General features: G+C 42.4%; 1 protein-coding gene across 1 annotated transcript in view; it reads left to right on the forward strand.

Annotated features, from left to right (window-relative positions):
- The window catches only part of LOC140204068 (connector enhancer of kinase suppressor of ras 2), an 807,212-nt gene that overhangs the window by 773,753 nt on the left and 10,467 nt on the right, over window positions 1-22,992 (forward strand). Inside the window, 3 exon segments of the mRNA XM_072270362.1 lie at window positions 8,398-8,498; window positions 9,254-9,767; window positions 21,849-22,048. Of these exon segments, the coding sequence (XP_072126463.1) occupies window positions 8,398-8,498; window positions 9,254-9,767; window positions 21,849-22,048 (815 nt within the window).

Consider the following 22,992-nt stretch of genomic DNA (forward strand, 5'->3'; position numbering starts at 1 on the left):
GCATGAATTTATGTTCCCCCAACTGCCGTTCTGAATCAATGTAACAGAGCTCTGGCTTTGGTGTTGTAACTTAACTGCTCTGCTGACAATTCATCACTATACTGCAGTTCTATCCCCTCAAACATCCAGAAATCCAGCTCCAGGATATTGTCCCGTTCCTATAAACAAGCAGTTCAGGGTCTGAGAAATAATGAAATAATTACCTCCATTTTCTGTTACAATTCTGTCTGGAACTTAGAGACACGGAGTCATATTGTAACACAGCATAGAAACAGGTTCATTTAGCCCAACTTCTCCATGTTGACCAAACTGCCAACCTAAGTTCATCCCATTTGCCAGGGTTTGGTTTACATCCATCTCAACATTTCCCATCCGTGTACTTATCCATTTGTTTTTGAGATATTATAACTATTTCCCCTTTAATCATTTCCTCTGGCAGATCATTCCATATCTATCACACTCTGAGTGAAGAAGTTAGCCCTCAGGTCCTTTTCATCTCCCAGCATTTCTAAGAATAAATTCAAAGTTCAAAGTAAAATTCATTATCAGAGTACATACATGTCACCGCATACAACCCTGAGATTCTTTTTCTGTGGGCAGACTTTACAAATTTATAGATCAATAACTACAAACAAGATCAATGAACAACAAACTGTGCAAATGCAAATATAAATAAATAGCAACAAATAAAAAGAGCATGAAATAACAAGATAAAGAGTCCTTAAAGTGAGACCATCAGTTGTGGATACACCAGAAGTAGAATGAGTGTAGTTATCTCCTTTGGTTCAAGAGCCTGATGTTTGAGGGGTAGTAACTGTTCTAGAATTTGGTGTTGCAAGTCCTGAGGTACCTGTATGTTCTACCTGATGACAACTGCAAGAAAACCTGGGTGGTGAGGATCTTCGATGATGGATGCTGTTTTTCTACGGCAACATTTCATGTAGATGTGCTCAATGGTTGGGGGGGGGGGTTTACCCATGATGTACTGGGCCAATTTCACTACCTTTTGTAGGATTTTCCACTCAAAGGCATTGGTGTTCCCATACCAGCTGAAATGCAACCAGTCAGCACACTTTCCACCACACACCTATAGATGTTTGCCAAGGTTTTTGATGCTATGCTAAGTCTCTGCATACTCCTGAGGAAGTAGAAGTGCTGTTGTGCTTTCTTAGCAGTTATATTTATATGATGGGTCCAGGACAGGTCCTCTGAGATAGTGACATTGAGGAATTTAAAGTTACTGACCTCTTCTGATCCTCCAATGACTACTGGCTCATGGACCTCTGATTTCCCTCCCCTGAATTCTACAATCAGTTCCCTAGTCTTATTGACATTGACTGAGAAGTTATTGTTATTACACCACTCAGCCAAATTTTCAATCTCCCTCCTGTACTGTCTGCTAATTCAATATTAAAGCTATACTCCATTTTCTTCAGTATGTTGTGTGTAAATAACTACTTTGGATGAAAGAATGATCATTTGAAATAAATGTCATAAAATGCCAGATGCAGGAAATGTTAAATAAAAAACAGACAAAAATGGAAACACTCAGCAGGATAAGCAGCATATATGGAAATAACAATTTGAAAATACTGTTGAAGCAGACTACATCTCAGATTCTTTATTTGTTTATTTTCATTCTATTGACCATCATTTTATGTCACGTCAGAAAGGAAAATGAAGAGAAGCCAGTTTTAATGAACAGACCATCAGCCTGAGGCCCCTGCAGCAAAAGTGCCCCTGCTGCCGTAGTTCATAGCAAGTTGTGATGTGTATTGTCCTTTTCTCTCACACCGCCTACTAGCCACCAATTCCAAATGTTTGCTCACAGACAGACTCAATCCCTTCACAAACAAGGGAAAGTCTGCCAGCTGCTGGAAATCTGAGCAACACACACAAAATGCTGGGGGAGCCCAGCAGACCAGGCAAGAGTACAGTCTATGGACAGGAGTACAGTCTATGGACAGGAGTACAGTCTATGGACAGGAGTACAGTCTATGGACAAGAGTACAGTCTATGGACAGGAGTACAGTCTATGGACAAGAGTACAGTCTATGGACAGGAGTACAGTCTATGGACAAGAGTACAGTCTATGGACAGGAGTACAGTCTATGGACAAGAGTACAGTCTATGGACAGGAGTACAGTCTATGGACAAGAGTACAGTCTATGGACAGGAGTACAGTCTATGGACAGGAGTACAGTCTATGGACAAGAGTACAGTCTATGGACAGGAGTACAGTCTATGGACAAGAGTACAGTCTATGGACAGGAGTACAGTCTATGGACAAGAGTACAGTCTATGGACAGGAGTACAGTCTATGGACAAGAGTACAGTCTATGGACAAGAGTACAGTCTATGGACAGGAGTACAGTCTATGGACAGGAGTACAGTCTATGGACAGGAGTACAGTCTATGGACAGGGGTACAGTCTATGGACAGGGGTACAGTCTATGGACAGGAGTACAGTCTATGGACAGGGGTACAGTCTATGGACAGGAGTACAGTCTATGGACAGGGGTACAGTCTATGGACAGGAGTACAGTCTATGGACAGGGGTACAGTCTATGGACAGGAGTACAGTCTATGGACAGGGGTACAGTCTATGGACAGGAGTACAGTCTATGGACAGGGGTACAGTCTATGGACAGGAGTACAGTCTATGGACAGGGGTACAGTCTATGGACAGGAGTACAGTCTATGGACAGGGGTACAGTCTATGGACAGGAGTACAGTCTATGGACAGGGGTACAGTCTATGGACAGGAGTACAGTCTATGGACAAGAGTACAGTCTATGGACAGGAGTACAGTCTATGGACAAGAGTACAGTCTATGGACAGGAGTACAGTCTATGGACAAGAGTACAGTCTATGGACAGGAGTACAGTCTATGGACAAGAGTACAGTCTATGGACAGGAGTACAGTCTATGGACAAGAGTACAGTCTATGGACAGGAGTACAGTCTATGGACAAGAGTACAGTCTATGGACAGGAGTACAGTCTACGGACAGGAGTACAGTCTATGGACAGGAGTACAGTCTATGGACAGGAGTACAGTCTACGGACAAGAGTACAGTCTACGGACAGGAGTACAGTCTACGGACAAGAGTACAGTCTATGGACAGGAGTACAGTCTACGGACAAGAGTACAGTCTATGGACAGGAGTACAGTCTACGGACAAGAGTACAGTCTATGGACAGGAGTACAGTCTACGGACAAGAGTACAGTCTATGGACAGGAGTACAGTCTACGGACAGGAGTACAGTCTATGGACAGGAGTACAGTCTACGGACAAGAGTACAGTCTACGGACAGGAGTACAGTCTACGGACAGGAGTACAGTCTACGGACAAGAGTACAGTCTATGGACAGGAGTACAGTCTACGGACAGGAGTACAGTCTATGGACAGGAGTACAGTCTATGGACAAGAGTACAGTCTACGGACAGGAGTACAGTCTATGGACAAGAGTACAGTCTATGGACAGGAGTACAGTCTACGGACAGGAGTACAGTCTATGGACAGGAGTACAGTCTATGGACAGGAGTACAGTCTATGGACAAGAGTACAGTCTATGGACAGGAGTACAGTCTATGGACAAGAGTACAGTCTATGGACAGGAGTACAGTCTATGGACAAGAGTACAGTCTATGGACAGGAGTACAGTCTATGGACAGGAGTACAGTCTATGGACAGGAGTACAGTCTATGGACAGGGGTACAGTCTATGGACAGGAGTACAGTCTATGGACAAGAGTACAGTCTATGGACAGGAGTACAGTCTATGGACAGGAGTACAGTCTATGGACAAGAGTACAGTCTATGGACAGGAGTACAGTCTATGGACAGGAGTACAGTCTATGGACAGGGGTACAGTCTATGGACAGGAGTACAGTCTATGGACAGGGGTACAGTCTATGGACAGGAGTACAGTCTATGGACAAGAGTACAGTCTATGGACAGGAGTACAGTCTATGGACAAGAGTACAGTCTATGGACAGGAGTACAGTCTATGGACAAGAGTACAGTCTATGGACAGGAGTACAGTCTATGGACAAGAGTACAGTCTATGGACAGGAGTACAGTCTACGGACAAGAGTACAGTCTATGGACAGGAGTACAGTCTACGGACAAGAGTACAGTCTACGGACAGGAGTACAGTCTATGGACAAGAGTACAGTCTATGGACAGGAGTACAGTCTATGGACAGGAGTACAGTCTATGGACAAGAGTACAGTCTATGGACAGGAGTACAGTCTACGGACAAGAGTACAGTCTATGGACAGGAGTACAGTCTATGGACAAGAGTACAGTCTACGGACAGGAGTACAGTCTATGGACAAGAGTACAGTCTATGGACAGGAGTACAGTCTATGGACAGGAGTACAGTCTATGGACAGGAGTACAGTCGGCGTTTTGGGCCGAGACCCTTTGGCAGGACTCAACCCCTTTTCTGTCCTGCAAGTTATGTGCACTCCTTGAACACATAAGATCCTTAGGAAGCACAACTGTTAGATTGTGGGTTATAAGCAAAGAAAAAAGTGGTTGGAGTCCCTTAGCACTATAGTGCAAGGGTTTTTATTAAGTGTATCAAAAATCAAACTTACAAAAGTTAGTGAAAATAAAACTGCCAATATTTACAAAAAGATATCTACCAGAAAATGCATTAACAGCTCCGTACTTTTTCCAGTGTTGCTCAAATCCCAGAAGAATGAATAAATGAAAAAAGAACACACTCACAATCTCCTAATCAATGGACCAATGAATTTCTAGGCAATTACCATAAGGCATTGGAGCAGAATTAGGCCATTCAACCCATCAAGTCTGATCTGCTATTTTGACATGGCTGACCCATTTCCCTCTAGCCCCATTCTCCTGCCTTCTCCCCGTAAACTTTCACATCCTGACTTATCAAGAATCTATCAACATCCACCTTAAATACATTCAATGACCTGGCCTGCGCAGCCACCTGTGGCAATGATTCCACAGAGTCACCAACCTCTGGCCAAAGAAATTCCTCTTTATATCCTTTCTAAATGGATTTCCCTCTATTCTGAGTTTGTGCGCACTGATCCTACACTCCCTCACTATGGGAAACATCTTCTCTACATCCACTCTATCTAGGTCTTTCAATATTTGACAGGCTTCAATGAGATGCCTACCACCTCATTCTTCTAAATTCCGGCGAGTTCAGACCCACAGCCGTCAAACGCTCCTCAAATGACAAACCCGGAATCATTTTTGTGAACCTCCTTTGAACCCTCTCCAATGTCAATACACCCTTTCTTAGATAAGGGGCCCAAAATTGCTCACAATAGTCCAAGAGAGGCTTCACCAGTGCCTTATAAAGCCTCAACATTACACGTTGTTTTGATATTCAAGTCCTCTTGAAATGAATGCTAACATGGCATTTGCCTTCCTCAGCATCGACTCAACCTGCAAGTTAACCTTCAGTGAATCCTGCACAATGACTCCCTGTACTTTTGCATTTCATTTTTGAATTTTCTCCATGTTTAAAAAATAGCCTATTCTTTTGTTTCTTCTACTAAAGTGCGTGACCATGCACTTCCCATCACTGTATTCCATCTGCCACTTCTTTGCCCATTCTCCTCATTTGTCTACGTCCTTCTGCAGTCTCCCTTCTTCCACAACACTACCTGGCCCTCCACCTATCTTTGTATCATCCACAAAACTTGACCACAAAACCATCAACTCTGACAAATCATCGGCATACAATGTGAAAAGAACTGTCCCCAACACCAACCCCTGGGGCACACCACGAGCCAATCAAAAAAGGCTCCCTTTATTCCCACTCTTTGCCTCTTGCCAATCAGCCAGAGCTCTATCCATGCTAGTGTCTTTCCTGTAATACCATGGGTTCAAAACTTGTTAAACAGCCTCATGTGTGGCACCTTGTAAAGGCCTTTTGAAAATCCACGTACACATCAACCGATTCTCCTTTATCTCCTGCTTGTTATTTCTTCAGAGAATTCCAACAGATTTGTCAAACAAGATTTTCCCTTGAGAAAACCAGGCTGACTTTGGCCCATTTTATCATGTGGCTCCAAGTATACTGAAACCACATCCTTAGTAATCGACTCCAACATCTTCCCAACACAGAGGGCAGGCTAACTCGCCCATAATTTCTGTTCTTCTGCCCCCCACCCCGCTTTCTCAAAGGGTGGGGTGCATCTGCAATTTCCCAGTCCTCTGGAACCATGCCACAATCAATTGATTCTTAAAAGATTATTACTACTGCCTCCACAATCTCTTCAGCTACCTCTTTCAGAACCCTCAGGTGTGGTCCATCTGGTGAAGTTGATGTATCTACCATCAGATTTCTTAGCTTCCCAAGCACCTTCTCCCTAGTACATCCAAACAAATGCTCCAGATTTTGGGTTTTCACCTAAATACTTATTTCGAGATGCTGCTTCACTTTTTACAGAAAAATAGTTAATGGCATAAAAGTGAAAATATAATTCTGCCTAGACAACAAGGTAAGTTGAGTTAAGTTATGAATGTCCATTAAATAACCGGAATGACTTTCACATGGGCCAAAAGCTGGGAATACTGCCCGATCCTGAATAGATAAATATCTGCACAAGATGCAAGTAGATTCACAAAATCAGCCTTTCAGTCTTTCAATGTGCTACCTCAAGCAGTGTTAACTCTTAACTATGGAAAAATCTTGGTAGTGAAGATAGAAGGAATCCTCTATGATTGTCGACATCTTCTTTCAAAACTTCAGTCATACAAAGCTTGGTCTAACGTCAAGCAGACCAAAGTGTTACATCTTGCATGGCATGTTATTAGAATCAAGATAACACACATGGAGAAACCAAGGATCGTAGTTTGCTTCTCAGTACACTGGCATCCTCCAAATGCAAACACACTCTTCACTACAGAAATCTATCTGAATTAATTACAGTAACTAAAAGTACAAACGTTTGTATAAGCAGAAAATTTTGGAAATACTTCCCAGGTCTGGCAGCACCTGCTGAGAGAGAAATGGAAGAGATCATGTTAAGGATCTTTCATAGGTTTCCTGAAATAATATCACAAATAACAACTTGAGCAAATAGTGGGGAGTCAATAGTTTCCATATAAAGGGCTAGATTTTTAATGAACCTTTCAGCCTAGGTAGTCAAAAGAGGAGGAACAGGAGTCAAAGTTCTGTCAGTAAAAAAAAGTTGATAGGTTGCAGAACAGTACAGCATAGCATGAGCTGTTCAGCCCATGATGGTGCTGACCAGTATAAAACTACTCCATGATCGATCAAACTCTATCCTACACTACCCATAAATCTCCATTTTCCTTACATCCAATGTGATCTCTAAGTGTCTCTTAAATGTCTCCATTGTATCAGCCTTTACTACCACTCCGCGCAGCTGCATTCCAGGTACCTACCATTCCCTGTGTGAAAAGCTTTCAGTACCTCTAACATCCTTCTTCCCTACTCTACCAACTGGCTTGGCAACTTTGAGGGATCTATGAACTTGAACCTCAAAATCCCTCTGCTCCTCCACACTGCTAAGGAACCTGCCAATCCTTCTACTCTACCTTCAAATTGAACTTCCAAAGTGTATCACATGACACTTTTCTAGTTTGAACTGCACCCGCTACTTCTCCACCCAAATCAGTACCCTGTCTATATCCCATTGTATCTTTGACAGCACTCTGTAATATCTACAACAGCTCCAATGTTCATGCTATATTGAAACTTACTAACATATCAGAGTCATTTATATAAGTCACAAAAAGTAGGGGAACCAAACCAGAACAGATCCCAGCAGAACAGCAGTACTCACTGACTCCAGCTGAATAAGCTCCATCGACTATCACCATCAGTGTTCTGTTGGCAAGCCAGTTTCGAATCTATGCAGCCATGGATCCTCTTGCCTCTTGCTTTTCTGGATGAGCCTACCATGGAGAACCTCGTCAAACGCCTTACTAAATTCCATATACACCTCATCCTCTGCTCTATCTCGATCAATTTGCTTTGTTACCTCCTTGAAAAACACAATCCGGTTCAGAAGACAAAACCTGCCCCCTCAAAGCCATGCATTCTGTCCCTAATATGACCATGCTTCTCCGAGTGCTCATAAATCCTGTCCCTAAGAATCCTCTCTATTTGCTTACCACCGACTTAAGACTCACAAGTCTACAATTCCCATGGTTATCCTCTGACCTTTCTTGAACAATGAAACAATATTTGCCACCCTCTAATCACCATCAATATCCTAGAAATTTCTTCTCTCACTTCCCACCAGCAACCTCTTTGCTCATTGACTCCAGTGTAAAGTCCCAATCTGTGAGATTGCATCTCTCAAGGCTGTGCATTCCCCCCATTGTGGGCCTGAACGATGATTTGTTATAAGGTGTTTTTATTCCTCATTAGACTACTGGAGTGAAAGTGACCAAGAGGATGTTAATGATTCCCTAGCTGTGAAAGCAGAAGTCCCTTCAGTTGTGTGTGACACCTATCCCCGGACACCATCAGTAAGTATCAAAGCTGTCCTGCTCATTTGTATTTAAGATATAAGCATACAAACATCTCATACGCTCACATAATGTTCATCAGCACAGCATGGAAGTGCCTGTTTGATTCATGCACAAGACTTGGAGTGAGGCTAGAATCTCCAGATTTCTCACATTCATGAGAGTATCAACTAATCCAAAGTTGACATATTTGGAAAACTGAGTGATCAAACTTCAGTGTGGACAGTTGGAAAAGAAAGTGCTGTGAAATGCAGTGACTGGAAGGGGATTGGATGCAGATTCAATATTAACTGGATTTTGGATATGTTCTGTAAAAGGAAATATATGGAAGGAAACCCTTTTCCAAGGGCTCGTACAGGTTCAAAGAGCCAAATGGCCTTTCGTGCTGTATTAAGCTGAGCTGCGCAGAACAAGAATGAAACCCTTTACTTATGTAGCAGTTTCACACAGAGTATAATTTCTTAAAAAGGGTTAAAGAAATAATTATCAAACGATATATTCAAGATACTTCAGGATGTATGACAAAAACTTGGTTAAGGACAAGTGCAGTCAGGAGGAAAGAATCAGGGACTGCAGGAGTCTAGATCTAGACAAGTGCTGAAGTCGCATAGGGTGAAGAGGAAGAGAAGTTTGCAATGGAAGGATATGACAAATAGCAATTTACGGCTCATACTGTACCTACAGAACTATGCATACATTTATGCCGATAACCTATTCTTTCAGTACTGGCTAACTCTTCTGGTTACTCTCCACAGATGAATTCGTCAAGTCCCTTTCCTGAACCTAAGCACGGACGTCACTTCTCGAGTGAGTCAACGTACTCACACTCATCAGCTGAGGATTCGAGACACGATGCATCAGGAAGTACCCATTCATCTGGCTGCAGATCTTCATACAGAGAGCGACGGTCATGGCAGGATCTGATTGAAACTCCTCTAACCAGTTCAGGGCTGCACTTCTTGCAGACTATCCCTCTCGAAACAGAGTATGTAACTGGTAGAACAGGACTAATGTCACCCGAGAGGAGAAGACAGGCAACGTTGCCTGTTCAGAGACACCACAACCACGACGGTGATGGGCCTTTTCCATTGGTAGAGTGTGAGCTGGGACCAGGTTCTCACAATAGAGTTTGCAAACAGCGAAGCCAAAGTCTGCCCAGGAATAGAGAAGCAAGAATCAGAGGGCACATGCTGCCTCCTGGACTCGCTGAGGAAAGATCTGAAGATGATGAGATTCCAGGTATCAAGCAAAATGGTGCAAGTAGGCAAGGTTAGTATCAGCTACATTTCTGCACACCACACTGACAGAGTGACTGGAGAGTATTGTGTGACTGGGATTTATTTCATTGTGATATCACATTCCATGTTCTTTGTGTACCCCAAAATACTTCATAGCCAATCTGTCGCTGTCGTAGCAAAAAATAAACTGCTGGAAGAACTCAGCAGGTCAATCATCATCTATGGGGGCAAACGGTGGGCACTGTTTAGGGACGGACAATGTAGAGGGAAGGTAACCAGCAAATGGAAACAAGCGGGAGGGATGAAGTAGGGGATGGTAGGTGATAGGTGGAACCAGATAACAGAGGAATGATGGGCAGGTAGGTGCAGGAGGAAATAGAAAGGAGAACCGAGGAAAAAGGCAGGTGGGTAGATAGTGTGGGCAGGTGGAGCCAGGTGACAGGGGAAGATGATAGCGGGTAACAAGGAAAAAGAAGAGAGACATAAGGACACAAGAGGTTCTGCAGATGCTGGAAATCTTTAGCAAAACACACAAAATGCTGGAGGAGCTCTGTACATCAGGCAGCATCTATGAAAGGGAATAAATGGTCAACATTTCAGGCCATTGAAGGATCTCGGTCCAAAATATCAACTGTTTATTCCCCTCAGTTGATTCTGCTCGACTTGCTGAGCTCCTCCAGCATTTTGTGTGTGTTGCTCAAGGAATACATAAGTTGGGTTACATTAAACTGGAAAGTTCCCACCATTGGGCTGAAGGCTGCCCAAGTGGAGTACAAAGTGCTGTTTCTCTTGTTTGTGTTTGACATCACCATGGCAATGGAAAAAGCCAAGGACGGACAGGTATGGGAATGAGAAAGGAGTTACGATGCTGCTAAAGCACAAAACCATTGCAGACAAGGTGCAGGTGCCTTACAAAAGCGTTGCCTAGTCTATGCTTGGTCTCATTGATGTATAGGAGTCTACATCACAAACTCAAACTTCAATAGACAAGATTGGAGGAGGTGCGTATGAATCTTCACCTCAACTGGAATAGCTGTTCGGTACCTGGCTGGAGTTGAGGGAAGAGGCGTAAGGACTGATGTAACACTTCCAACTGTTACAGGGGAAAGTGTCAGGAACTGGGAAGGAGTTGGGAAGGAGTTGGGAGGGATGACTAGACCAGGGAGTCATGGAAAGAGTGACTCCTGGGGAAACAGAAAGGCAGGAGAGTGCGGAAGATCTGCCAGATGGAAGGATCCTGTTGAATTTGCAGAACTGGTGAAGAATAATTTGCTGGATGCAGTGCCTTGTGGGAAGAAAAGTGAGGAACTCTATTCTGTCCAGGGAAAGGGAAGTGAAAGTAAGAGCCCACATGTGGGAAATGGAGGAGAGGCGTGTGAGTGCTATCAGAAAAAGAGAGCCACATTTCCTAAAAAAAGGATGACATTTCAGAAATCCTGCAGTGAAAAGCCTCATTTTGAGAATAGATGAAGGCAGAGAAACTGAGAGAAGTTGATGCTGTCTTTACAGAAGGAACGGTGCAAGGAAGTGCAGAAGAGGTGGCCGTGGAGGTCCATAGGTTTATAGCAAATATCAATGACACATTGTCTACTGAAATGAATATAGATCCAGAAAAGGAGAAGCATTAAATAATAGAGAGGAATTTGACAGCAAGGTTACTTGATCCCTTATTTCTTCCGGCAGTTTATTTTTAAATTCCAGCATCTTCAATCTTGTGTGGTTTTGCCTTCATTGTTGCTTTGTCTGCAGCAAGGTCGAGCAAACAGCAGATGAATAAATGAGAAATGAATGGTTTTGGTATTCTTGGATTAGAACACTAGTAACTTCACTGTTTTTCCTCCTTTTATGGCATGGCCAGAAAGCAGCCAGCTATCCCCAAACAATCCTCTCATCCAAGTGAGAGCATTGCAATGCTTCAGTACTGTGTGAAGATTTAGATGGAGACATAACATAAAGATTTTTACTTCTCATGTATGTGAAGGATGTAAGAAATAAAGTCAATTCAATTTAAAACCTAGATTATACTGTATGCTCGAATCTTGAGTAAAGAAATCGCTGTTTCCAATTGCTTATGGTAGGACATGTAGAAGTGGATGATGAAATGCAGCAACCACACTGTGTGTGTGTGTGTGTGTGTATGTGATCAGTCTAATAATTGGAGACAAATTTCCACCGGATGATTTGTTTTTGCCCTATGATCTTCTGACACAGAGAGCTCTACCTCTGAACTAAAGACATCTAAAAACTTTAGGAAGGAAGTCACCCAGATTTCTTTTGCATTCTAAGATCCATTTTGTACTCCATAGTTTATCAAGTAGTTTTTAGTTCAGGTGCTGCAAGTATCATATTTCATGGGCACTTTAAATATCCAAATGAGCTGATTCTCACATTCCTCATTCTTAAATTCCTTCATCAAAATTCTAGCATTGAACCTGAAGAATTTTTACATTGGGTGAGGACAGAAAATGGGTGATGAGGCTTGAATAAGATTTTACCCTGGAAGAAGCCCATGCAATCGAAACCTGCCATTATCTTTCAAAACTACACCATGTTGCTTAGATGTTAAGGCTCTGTCTCCTCCAAAGCAAATTGGATTGAGAATCCCTCCTCTCAGAGCTTCACTCCATTTGGTGGATAGAACTTTAACTTTGGACAGTGTTGCATTCACACCGTTATTGCCGTATTAGTGCACCATCATTATCTTTATGTGAGTATATCTGAAACTCAAAGGACAGCTGAATATCCTGACAGAAATGTCACAAAAGGTAACAAAGCTAAGTCTTTCAGGCATTGGAGCTTACATTCCTCAATCAAAGCATATTAATATCCTCAGAAACAGGAGTTCAATACAAACAACTCTCACTCAAATGATTGATATCTCACTGTTTGGAGTCTTTGTAGAGTGTAGAGCTGGATAGAGGGTTTCAGTCAAGGATTGTGGGGTAGAGTTGTCAGGAAGTCATGAAGGAGACGGAAGTAGCAAATTGGAGAAGGTATTGAGTGGTAGGAGTTGTCTGGAGGAAGGCAAATGGCAGGTTTCCAGGAAACAGAAAAATTAGCAGCTAATTGAGGATGGTAAAGGTTTATTGACTAGTGATGAAGGCAGTAAACAGGATTTAAATAAAAGAAGCAAGGAAGACTCTAATGTATTGCTGAGTTTTGAATGTGAACCTGTTTCTTATATCAATCCGATTAGATTAACTAAGGATTCGAAAAAAAGCATTAGGAGCTATTGTGGGTGCAAGACCTTTAAAAGATACGCTTGGTGTTTTGTAAAGATTGTGAGATAACTGTAGGGTTAAAAACTAGGAGAGGAGGGAAAGTAACATCAAGGATTTATATAGAACAACAGTGGTCTTGGGGAGTAATTACATAAGTGTTAGATACTAGATGTATCCATGGACCAAGTTAAAAATAATTTAGTCAGGAAAATAGTTGTAGATGCTAAATGTTTTAAAGAGTTTCATGGTAGAGTAAGGACAGATCGCTTATATTTCATGGGGGAAAAAGTTGCTGGATAGGGTTAATTTTGGGTATATAAATTATATAGTTCAAGTCTAAGTGCCCGGGGTGTTTCCAGTGCCAGAGGTTGAGTCAGGTAGCGACTATGTGTAGGGGTAAAAAGCAGTGTTGTTGATATGGCGGGGAACATGATTATAGCAATTATGGAGAAGATGTTAGGCCAATATGTAGCAATTGTAGAGGAGAACATAATTCTGCTTATGCAGGGCATCCTGTATGTAAGAAGGCTGTGGAATTGCAGCATGTTCAAGTAGAAATGAGTAAATATGAAGAGGCTCTTCAGAAAGTACAGAAGACAGTCAATGGGACTTATTAATATCCAGAATACTGATAGATTGAAGTGCATGATTTTATAACAAAGGATTCTCTTATTGTTGATAAACTATTTTTTTTTATTTTCATGGCAGAAATGGTAAATTGTACACTACATACAGTTCAGAAAAAATTAAAATTATTGTGGCGAGCATTCAATCCATGATGACAGACAAGAAGAGCTTGTTTATCTCAACTGATATCTTCATTGCAATAAACATGAAAACAGACTGAGCACTATGACCTTGGGAGAGAACCCACTCAGTCACATAGAGATGGGGAAGGTGATTATTACACATCACCTCCCGGTTACAGTCAGGGTGACCCACAAACACACACATAAATAATTGTAAACCCAACCAAAGATACAACAATAAATGAACTTGAACATCCCACCATAATTCATGAAGGCATTTTAAAACAAAAATAATAAATAGTGCTGATCATTAGAAATGCTGGGGTGGGGCTGCCGACCATATCTCTGCACCCCCCCCGCCCCCCGTGGAGCACCACACTGGCCCCACCTGAGGGGTCAGCTGTCCCCGACCACCTGAGAATCCACTACAAAGTCCAAGAGTCCCGATCATGATCAACGCTGCTGCCTGGGGTGCTGGGGGTGGGGAGGGGTGTTTCTGGAGAAACAGTGGGAGGCACAGTTTGGTGAGGCAAGAGGCAGGGCACCCGGAGTGGCTCTTTCTTCCTTCAGCCTCACTGGGCCAGTGGTGGCCAAGGGCCATTACGGCACCAGCCGGTCCTGATGCAGCGCGGCAGTGCATGAACACAATAGACAGTAGACAATAGGTGCAGGAGTAGGCCATTTAGCCCTTCGAGCCAGCACCACCATTCACTGTGATCATGGCTGATCATCCACAATCAGTACCCTTTTCCTGCCTTCTCCCCATATCCCTTCACTGCGCTGTCTTTAAGAGCTCTATCTAACTCTTTCTCGAAAGAATCCAGAGAATTGGCCTCCACTGCTTTCTGAGGCAGAGCATTCCACAGAACCACAACCTTCTGTGTGAAAAAGTTAAAAACACCTAAAACACCTCCACATCCTGTCTGTACCCAGGCCAATAGAAGTGTTTGCACAGACTGCCCCTCATCTTTGCAACCCAGAATGACGAACCCGCATCAGCCCGTTCATCGACCGCAGCACTGTGGCGCGGAGCCCCTGGGGGGTCACCAGCTGCAGGAGATATCTGTCACTGCCAGACAACTGCCATCGCCGGAACAGCAACCTCCCACGCATCTCCAGCGTTCCCCACTGAGAATATAGGGCTTTGGTCTCTGGACCTAGGGCAGGGACCTCTGCCTACTCCAGCCATCGACCCCGACACATCCACACAGCACCCCCCCAGTGGGACAGCAGGCCCAGGCCAATGATGCAGGGCTCCCGGATGTCAGCTAGCTACTTCTCACATTCCATTGTGTTTCTCCCCACTGCGATGTGCAGCCCCTCGTCCCTTGCATCACCGCACAGTGGCCGGTGACTGTGGCCAACTGGACCGCCATCGTTGTTCACCCAGGCGGGAACGCTGGTCCATGTTGGGGAGAACACCCAGGACGGGTGATGGTGATGGTTGACTCCGTGTCCTCCAACACCTGACATCTGATGCCCTCGACCACGCAATCCTCGTATAAGCCTCATTCTTCACCCAAACGGCCCAACCAGAGAGGTGACAATGGAGGGATTCTGCCGGAGGTCTCGAGCAGTACCACCCCTATGACATTTCCTGATGACTGCACTGGGCTGTGACGTGGCGTGGCGCTGGTGGAGGGGTAGTCACAGGTCGCATGGCCTGCTGTGCCACGCCAATAGCAGAGATTGCTCCATGGCCCACGGCGGGGTCAGCAGAGCACTGATCAGGCCTGTTGCGTGGGCTCCTTCTCCGCCTCAGTGACACATGCCCAGGCTGGCAGCGTGCAGGGGACCCTCAAACACGTTGGGGAGCTAAAATTGCTTCTGCCCTCTCCGTCTCTGTAACCGTTCTTGGCCAGCGATGATGGTGATGTCAGGCGAGCGTGCTGCCGAAGGCACTCCGGCACTAGCGCCTTTACAAAGGTGCAGAGGGCATGCTCGGTCCCTCAACTTATTCCCCGGGCTCTATCCAACGAGGTAGCTCTCCAACCTCACCACCAATTTCCAATCCCACTCCTGACACCAATGTGGTGAGCGTTCAGTCCATGATGTCAGACAAGAAGGCTCATTTATCTCAACTGACGTTTTTATTGCGATAAACACAAAAACCGACTGGGCACCATGTCCCAGGGAGAGAACCCATTCAGTTACATACAGTGAGGGAGGTGATAATCACACACCCTAGTTACAGTCAGGGTGACCCACAAACACACTGGAGAATAACTGTGTAACCCAAGCTAAAATGTAACAATAAATGAACTTGAACATCCTGCCATAATCCCAGGAAGATATTTTAAAACAATAAATAGCGCTGGTCATTAGGACTGCTGAGGTGGGCTGTCGACCATGGCCCTCCCCCACAACATGGGAACGTCACTTTTTATTAAAAGGTGTAGAAAACATCTAGAAATAAAAGACTTAGCTCTAGAAGTTATTAATGGTGCTTTACAAGGAGAGGTAAATAATATTCAGACTTCAGAGAAGGTTTGTTTATGATTTTTCATTTTTTTCTTTTTTGTCTCTTTTTTCCTTTTTTTATTTTACAATGGAATGGTAGAAGTTTGTTTGCTGATGGTCAAAGAAGGGTTATTAATCTTTTTTCCTCTTTTTTAAAGTGCTATAATGGAATACTGGAAGCTTGTTAGGTAATAGTCAAGAGATTTTAATGTTCATAGTACTATGTGAGGTTGTAGTGACACAGATGTGAAAGGAATGATGGAGGAAGACTCTCTGAAAGAAAAGTATTTGGTGTGCTTGAATAATGCTCAGTAAATGGTGATAAACACCTCATGTTAGTCTGCCAACTGCCATTAAATGTTACTGGAAGATGAAGAAGAAGTTTGGAATATTTTTGATGAATCATTTTCTGAACAGGTCAGATCGAAGTTTCTTATGGTTCTTACCTTTCAAGCTCGCAGTATTTTAAAACATTTTTTTCTTTGTCATATCAACCATTTTGGTTCAACATTCTAATAACACAGCAGGTTTTGAAGTTTTATAACAAACACCTTTGCCTCTTTGCTGAAGTCATTCAGGGACAGTAAGTACTATCCCACACTGTTTCACTAAAGGACTTTTTAAGTGACTCAATTGAAAAATAACTGTTATCAGAGAGTACCCATCACTACATTCTAGAACTGCGAAGGATGACAGATGCACAGTTAATTGAGCTGCTACCTCACAGCTCCAGTCACCTTAGTTCAATCCTAATCTGTCTATGTGGAGTTTGCTCATTCTACCTGCTCACAATTGCTCCAAGGTTTTTGGGTTAACTTTAAAAGTTGCTGCTGGTGCATATGTGAGTGGCAGAATCTGAGGGAGTTGCTGTGGATGTGGGGAGAATAAAGCACCATTAGTGTTGGATTGGTGTAACTAATTGCTGATTGGTCAGCATATGCTCACTGGGTTGATGGACCTGTTCCCATGTTCTATTGACTTGCTGAAATGAGGCTCGACACATATCTGTCAACTAGTATCACTTTGTTGCTGGCCCAGTTAATTGTGTTAATTTATAAACTCTACTGAAAAAAGACAATGACACTAAAAGGACAAATGAGTCGAAGGGGCAAAGATCTACGAGGGGTGATTGATAAGTTTGCAGCCTAAGGCAGACGGAGTCAATTTTAGAAAACCTAGCACATTTGTTTTTCAACATAGTCCCCCCCTAAGGTAGAAGGAGATGAGTTATACAGCTCTTGTTACATGCACATGCAGTTCAACTCTTTGAGTGATCATGCAGAAAGGCTGAAGTTAACAACTCATCTCCTTCTACCTTAGGCCACAAACTTATCAATCACCCCTGCTGTGGGCACTTTCTGGAAGTCCAAGATCCGTATGCTCCACGACCGCTGGACTAAGTGTGTAAATGAAGGAGGAGACGATGTTGAAAAATAAATGTGCTAGATTTTCTAAAACTGACTCCTTCTACCTTAGGCCACAAACATATCAATCACCCCTCGTATATTGATCTTTTGTCTGTTTTCATTCATCCAGTTGTAAAACTGAGCCCACAGTAATCGTGCCTTTGTTTTCCTCTCCCTGTCTTCCCACAAAGGCAGATCCCACATCTGGACGTAACTGGGAGGCAAGGGGTGAAAGCAAAACCCTTGTGTGTCTATTGCAGGGAATCCCTTCACTATTTTGGGCCAGTCACTGAGCTAGACACTCAGACTAAAGACTGACAAATATGAAAGCAAATGCAATGTAAATTCCACGACACAGATTAGATTGCTGACACAATAGTGTACACAGTTACACCACGCTCTGCATTCTGTACCTCATTTCCCTTAACTACTCATTGCACTTGATAGTGTCAGAAGTGTAAAGGAAAAGAGAAGTTGTCTATCTCCTCTGTGGCCTCTCTATCTATCTCAATACCATATTCCCCATTCCCCTTCATGCCTCTTGCTTCTGGTAATTTGTCTATCAATCATTTTCCAAATAAAAGGCAGAAAGTGAAAAGCCCAGCAGATCCTAAGTTCAGTTGTAATTATTAGAGTCACGCTGGCTGTTTTGCCATTTCCAACAAAATTAATTTGATCATGGGATTGTATCCCGAGATCGTTATTCAATGGTGTGGGTGCTGACAAACTGGTATCTACCTTCTGAAAAGAAACCCACTGTGCTTGATGAAAAGTTTGGAAGGCTCGTGCACCTAGCCAGGTGTTTTCTCAGAATTAAATGGATTTGATCCAAGAGAAGAAACTGGATATTCAAATGCGACAGCCGTGCATGCTTTATCCATTAAAGAGTACCTGAGCATGGATACTAACTGAAATAAGTGCCAGTCCACTTTAGCAGTATAACATTGCACCAAATGTTAATCGGTGTAAGGTTCACAAATTAGCATACAGTGTTAAAACGCAAATGCGTTGCAAATTCCTAACTCATCCAACTCCTTGCTTGTGGCATTGGCTAAAATCTTGTAACAGGCCTGCTGATAACATTTCAAATAATGCATGATTTATAAAAAGATTCCAGTACTATTTTAAGTGACCAAGTATAATCTAACCTGTTGGCTGAAGGGAAATTGACACAAAGAGTTCAAATGCTTATTCTTTTTAATCATCCCAATTTACTTCTGAATTGTTAAAGCAGATGTATTATTGAATTGCAACAATTTCACACAGGGTGGGGTTAAAATGATTCCATTGTCACTTCACTGAGTTCCAGCTCAGAACCCACCTCAGTTGAAGAGCTACATCTGAATGCAGCAGAGATTTAATTTTGTCGGTTACAAGCTCAATCATGAAACAGAAAGAGGTAAATGTCGAGACAGTAACTGCAGGGACCTGGTGAAAGTTCCATAGAAATACTGGACATAGAAAATAGAATAGTACAGCACAGTACAGGCCCTTTGGCCCACAATGTTGTGCCAACCCTCAAACCCTGCCTCCCATATAAGTCCCCACCTCCATATACCTGTCTAGTAGTCTCTTAAACTTCACTAGTGTACCTGCCTCCACCACTGACTCAGGCAGTGCATTCCACGCACCAACCACTCTCTGAGTAAAAAACCTTCCTCTAATATCCCCCTTGAACTTCCCACCCCTTACCTTAAAGCCATGTCCTCTTGTATTGAGCAGTGGTGCCCTGGGGAAGAGGTGCTGGCTATCCACTCTATCTATTCCTCTTATTATCTTGTACACCTCTATCATGTCTCCTCTCATCCTCCTTCTCCCCAAAGAGTAAAGCCCTAGCTCCCTTAATCTCTGATCATAATCCAACTCTCTAAACCAGGCAGCATCCTGGTAAATCTCCTCTGTACCCTTTCCAATGCGTCCACATCCTTCCTATAGTGAGGCGACCAGAACTGGACACAGTACTCCAAGTGTGGCCTAACCACACTTGTAGGGTTTCAGCCTTCCGAGCCCGCTGCACCGTATATGGCTGATCCAAGAGTCATACAGCATGGAGAGAGGCCCTTCGGCCCATTGGGACCATGCTGGCCATCAATCATCTATTTATACTAATCCCATTTTCCATTTCTAGTCCCCCTACCTTCTATACCATAGCATTTTCACAAACTCATCTAGAGACTTCAAAAATGTTGTGAGAGTTTCTCCCTCCAACACCTTCTGGCTGTGGTTTTGAGTTTCCAACAAATCCCTGCATGAAAAAACTCTTCCTCCGATCCCCTCTAAATCCCTACTCCTTATCTCAAACAACTGCCTCTGATTATATTTACCTCCGGTGAAGGAAAACTCTCTGCCCTATCTACGCCATCATAGTTTTGTACACCTTAACCAGATTTCCCCTCAGCCTTCTCTGGTCCATGGAAAACAAACCCTGCCAATTCAGTCTCCCCATCCCAGGCAACATCCTGGTTTATCGCCTCAATGGCCTCTCGTTCTATCTTAATACCATATTCCCCACTCCCCACGGACCCTTCATGCTTTTCGCTTCTAGTAATTTGTCTATCAATCATTATCCAAATAAGAAACAGAAAGTGAAAATGCCAACAAATACTAAATTCAGTTGTAATTATTAGAGTCACGTTGGCTGTTTTGCCATTTCCATCGGGCAGCAAAATTAATTTGATCGATGGGAATGTATCCTGAAATCTTTATTCAATAGTGTGGGTGCTGACAAACTGGTATCTACCTTCTGAGGAGAACCCACTGTGCTTGAAAGGTTTTGAAGGTGGTGCACCCAGCTCACACACCTCCTCACCCTCCAATGTTCAAACACCATCAGAAGCAATAAAAAAACAAGCACGTTCGATCTTTGCTCCAGATCAGCGAGCTTTCCTAGTGCCAACTTTAATTCACAGAATTTACCCCAATCTTTCTCTTTCTCAATGAAATTCTGGCCACAAACATTGCATTTGTTCTATTAACAATTTGTGCTTTTAGTTCATGCCATTGCGGGAATATTGCAACTGCAATTTGCATTATTTTTATTTCCCCTTGAATCCAGTCATTCTAACTTTAGATATAAAAAGAAATTAAACTGCATGCATTTGAATTTGGCAAGTCTGGTGTTGAATTTCTATCCATTGCATCATTTGTGTGTGTGAGAACTTGACTGAATGGCCTTGAACCAGTAATTCCCACCAACAAATATTATCAGATTATTGTTTAAAGAAGCTAAAGCAGTGCATGCAAATAATGTATCTTATAGATGTCACAGTTTAATTAATCATCCGTTAATAACCTGCAACTCAATGAAGGAGTGAGTGTTGCCCCCTCTTACTTTAAAAATCCCCTGTTCCCTGTTTCAGGCCGATCAGCAAGGCCGCAGTCACATGACATAAATAATGTAATCCCCACGAGATTACATTGCTTATGTCTGAAAACAGTGGAAACAGCTCAAGAACGGAGAATTTGTAAGGTAAGAGGGAGCAGTGACCAATTCATAAATGTTAAAATATGTTTGGTCCTGTTTTAATTTTATTGTAATCTTAAAAGGCACATCTTGAGTCATCTGTTTGCTTTTTCTTCATATAATATATATCAGTTACTCTTGTGACTGCCTCCATTGTACAGTACATAATATGTTGTAAACTATGTCATATAATTTGTAAATTGAAGCTCCTGAGTAGTATAATAGCCATCATGCTGACTTGTACTGGTCACTGGATGATTTCCCATGCTGTCACAAGATTATTCAGTTTTAATAGATGTCTTTCACTGTGTCTCTTTGCAAACAGAAATCAGTTGACAGATGTAAATTCAGTCTGCTTTTTGTAACTAGTTTCAATATTGAGCTTAGCCCCTTAGATCTTGTTTAAACAACACATTTATTCAGCAAGTTAGCAAACTAGATTTTTAAATGTTTCATATTATTGTACTAATAAAATATAAATATGCATTTCAGTTTTAAAGAGCTTAATTTTATTACAAATTGATGAATAATGAATTGTGTTTTCTATGAACTGTTCAAATGATGGCTAACTCATTTCAATTATACTGTGAATCCTTTGTCACACTAAGTATGATCTGAAATGATTGGAGATTCATTGGAGAGAACTTTTCAGTTGAGGATCTGTCTTCTATAGGTCCAAACTGTCAAAAGGAAAATAAACATACCTAGGACACTTTCCTTAGTAAACATCCAAAAAAAATTCAGGTTTTGTGTTGGTTGCAATTTCATTTGTGTGCATCCTAAGATGTCAAAATCTACATCACTCCTATGTAGAAAGTACAGCGGAAGCCAGAAGATCTACAGATGGGTTGCAGGAGCTGTACAGATCCTTGGAGCAGGCGAGCTTATCTGCAATTGGAGAGCAACGCCCCTCGACCAAACAAGAATTCCGAAGGTCGTTTATAAAAAGATGTAATGATCCAGTTGTCAATGAGAAGCTACACCATATTAGGGCGCTGAAGAGTACGATCAAGGTGAGAGGCAATCTTTTTTTCAGAATACCTGACGAATGCAATTCCCACTATGAGAGCACTTTCTATATCAGTTTGCTATGCAAACATGGGCAATACCTTGTTGGAGAATGTTTAGAAAATGCATTCATTCTTAGCATGAAGGTGCAGTACAAATTCAACATGAAAGTAGGCCTTTAAAAATGTTAAGTTTGGAAAATGTGAGCACAGAATGCTTCAAGTCATATTCCTTGAGTTAGACAATTAAGGTTTGATCTGATTGTCATAATAGAATATTGTATGGACTTGGTGCGGCTAATACAGAGATGCTATCATAAAAAATCAAAACTAAGAGGATACAATAATAAAATTAAAGCCATGTCATTATACAGCAAAATCCAGAAGGATTATTTTTACACAGCACATCATAATCTAAATCAATTTCCCCAATCTTCCCCCATACCCCAGCAAATGGTATTGGATGCCAGAAGACAATTGATATATTCAAAACTGACTGCTTTTTTTTTCAAAATTAGAATATGTAAGTGAGGTACAGATTATCGATTATGTCATTGAAACATAAAATAAAGTGATTGGTGCATGTATTGTGAATAATAAAGTCGATAAAACTACATAACAATGGAAATAAATTTGCTTACCGTATATCCCTGAGGTCTTTTGTGCCCTTGCATTTGTAGTTTCCAACATGAGCCATTTTGAATCCATCTTTTGGTTATCCCACAGATACCTAATCCCTCCATCACCAATCCCCAGCAGTAAATCCAAAAGAACTTGTTTTATCAAGGAGGTCAAACACATTGATGGTTACTTGGCTTCTGTCATTCCTGCAATGTAATTGACAAGTAAAGCAATTTTCCCTGTGGATGGGGTTTTCTGTTTGCCTGCTTGAGGCAGTGTTTGTTGCTTGTGAGGGAACTGAGATTACCAGTAGTGTTCCCCCCACCGCC

Source organism: Mobula birostris, chromosome 10, assembly GCF_030028105.1.
Source record: "Mobula birostris isolate sMobBir1 chromosome 10, sMobBir1.hap1, whole genome shotgun sequence".
Lineage (NCBI taxonomy): Eukaryota > Metazoa > Chordata > Chondrichthyes > Myliobatiformes > Myliobatidae > Mobula > Mobula birostris.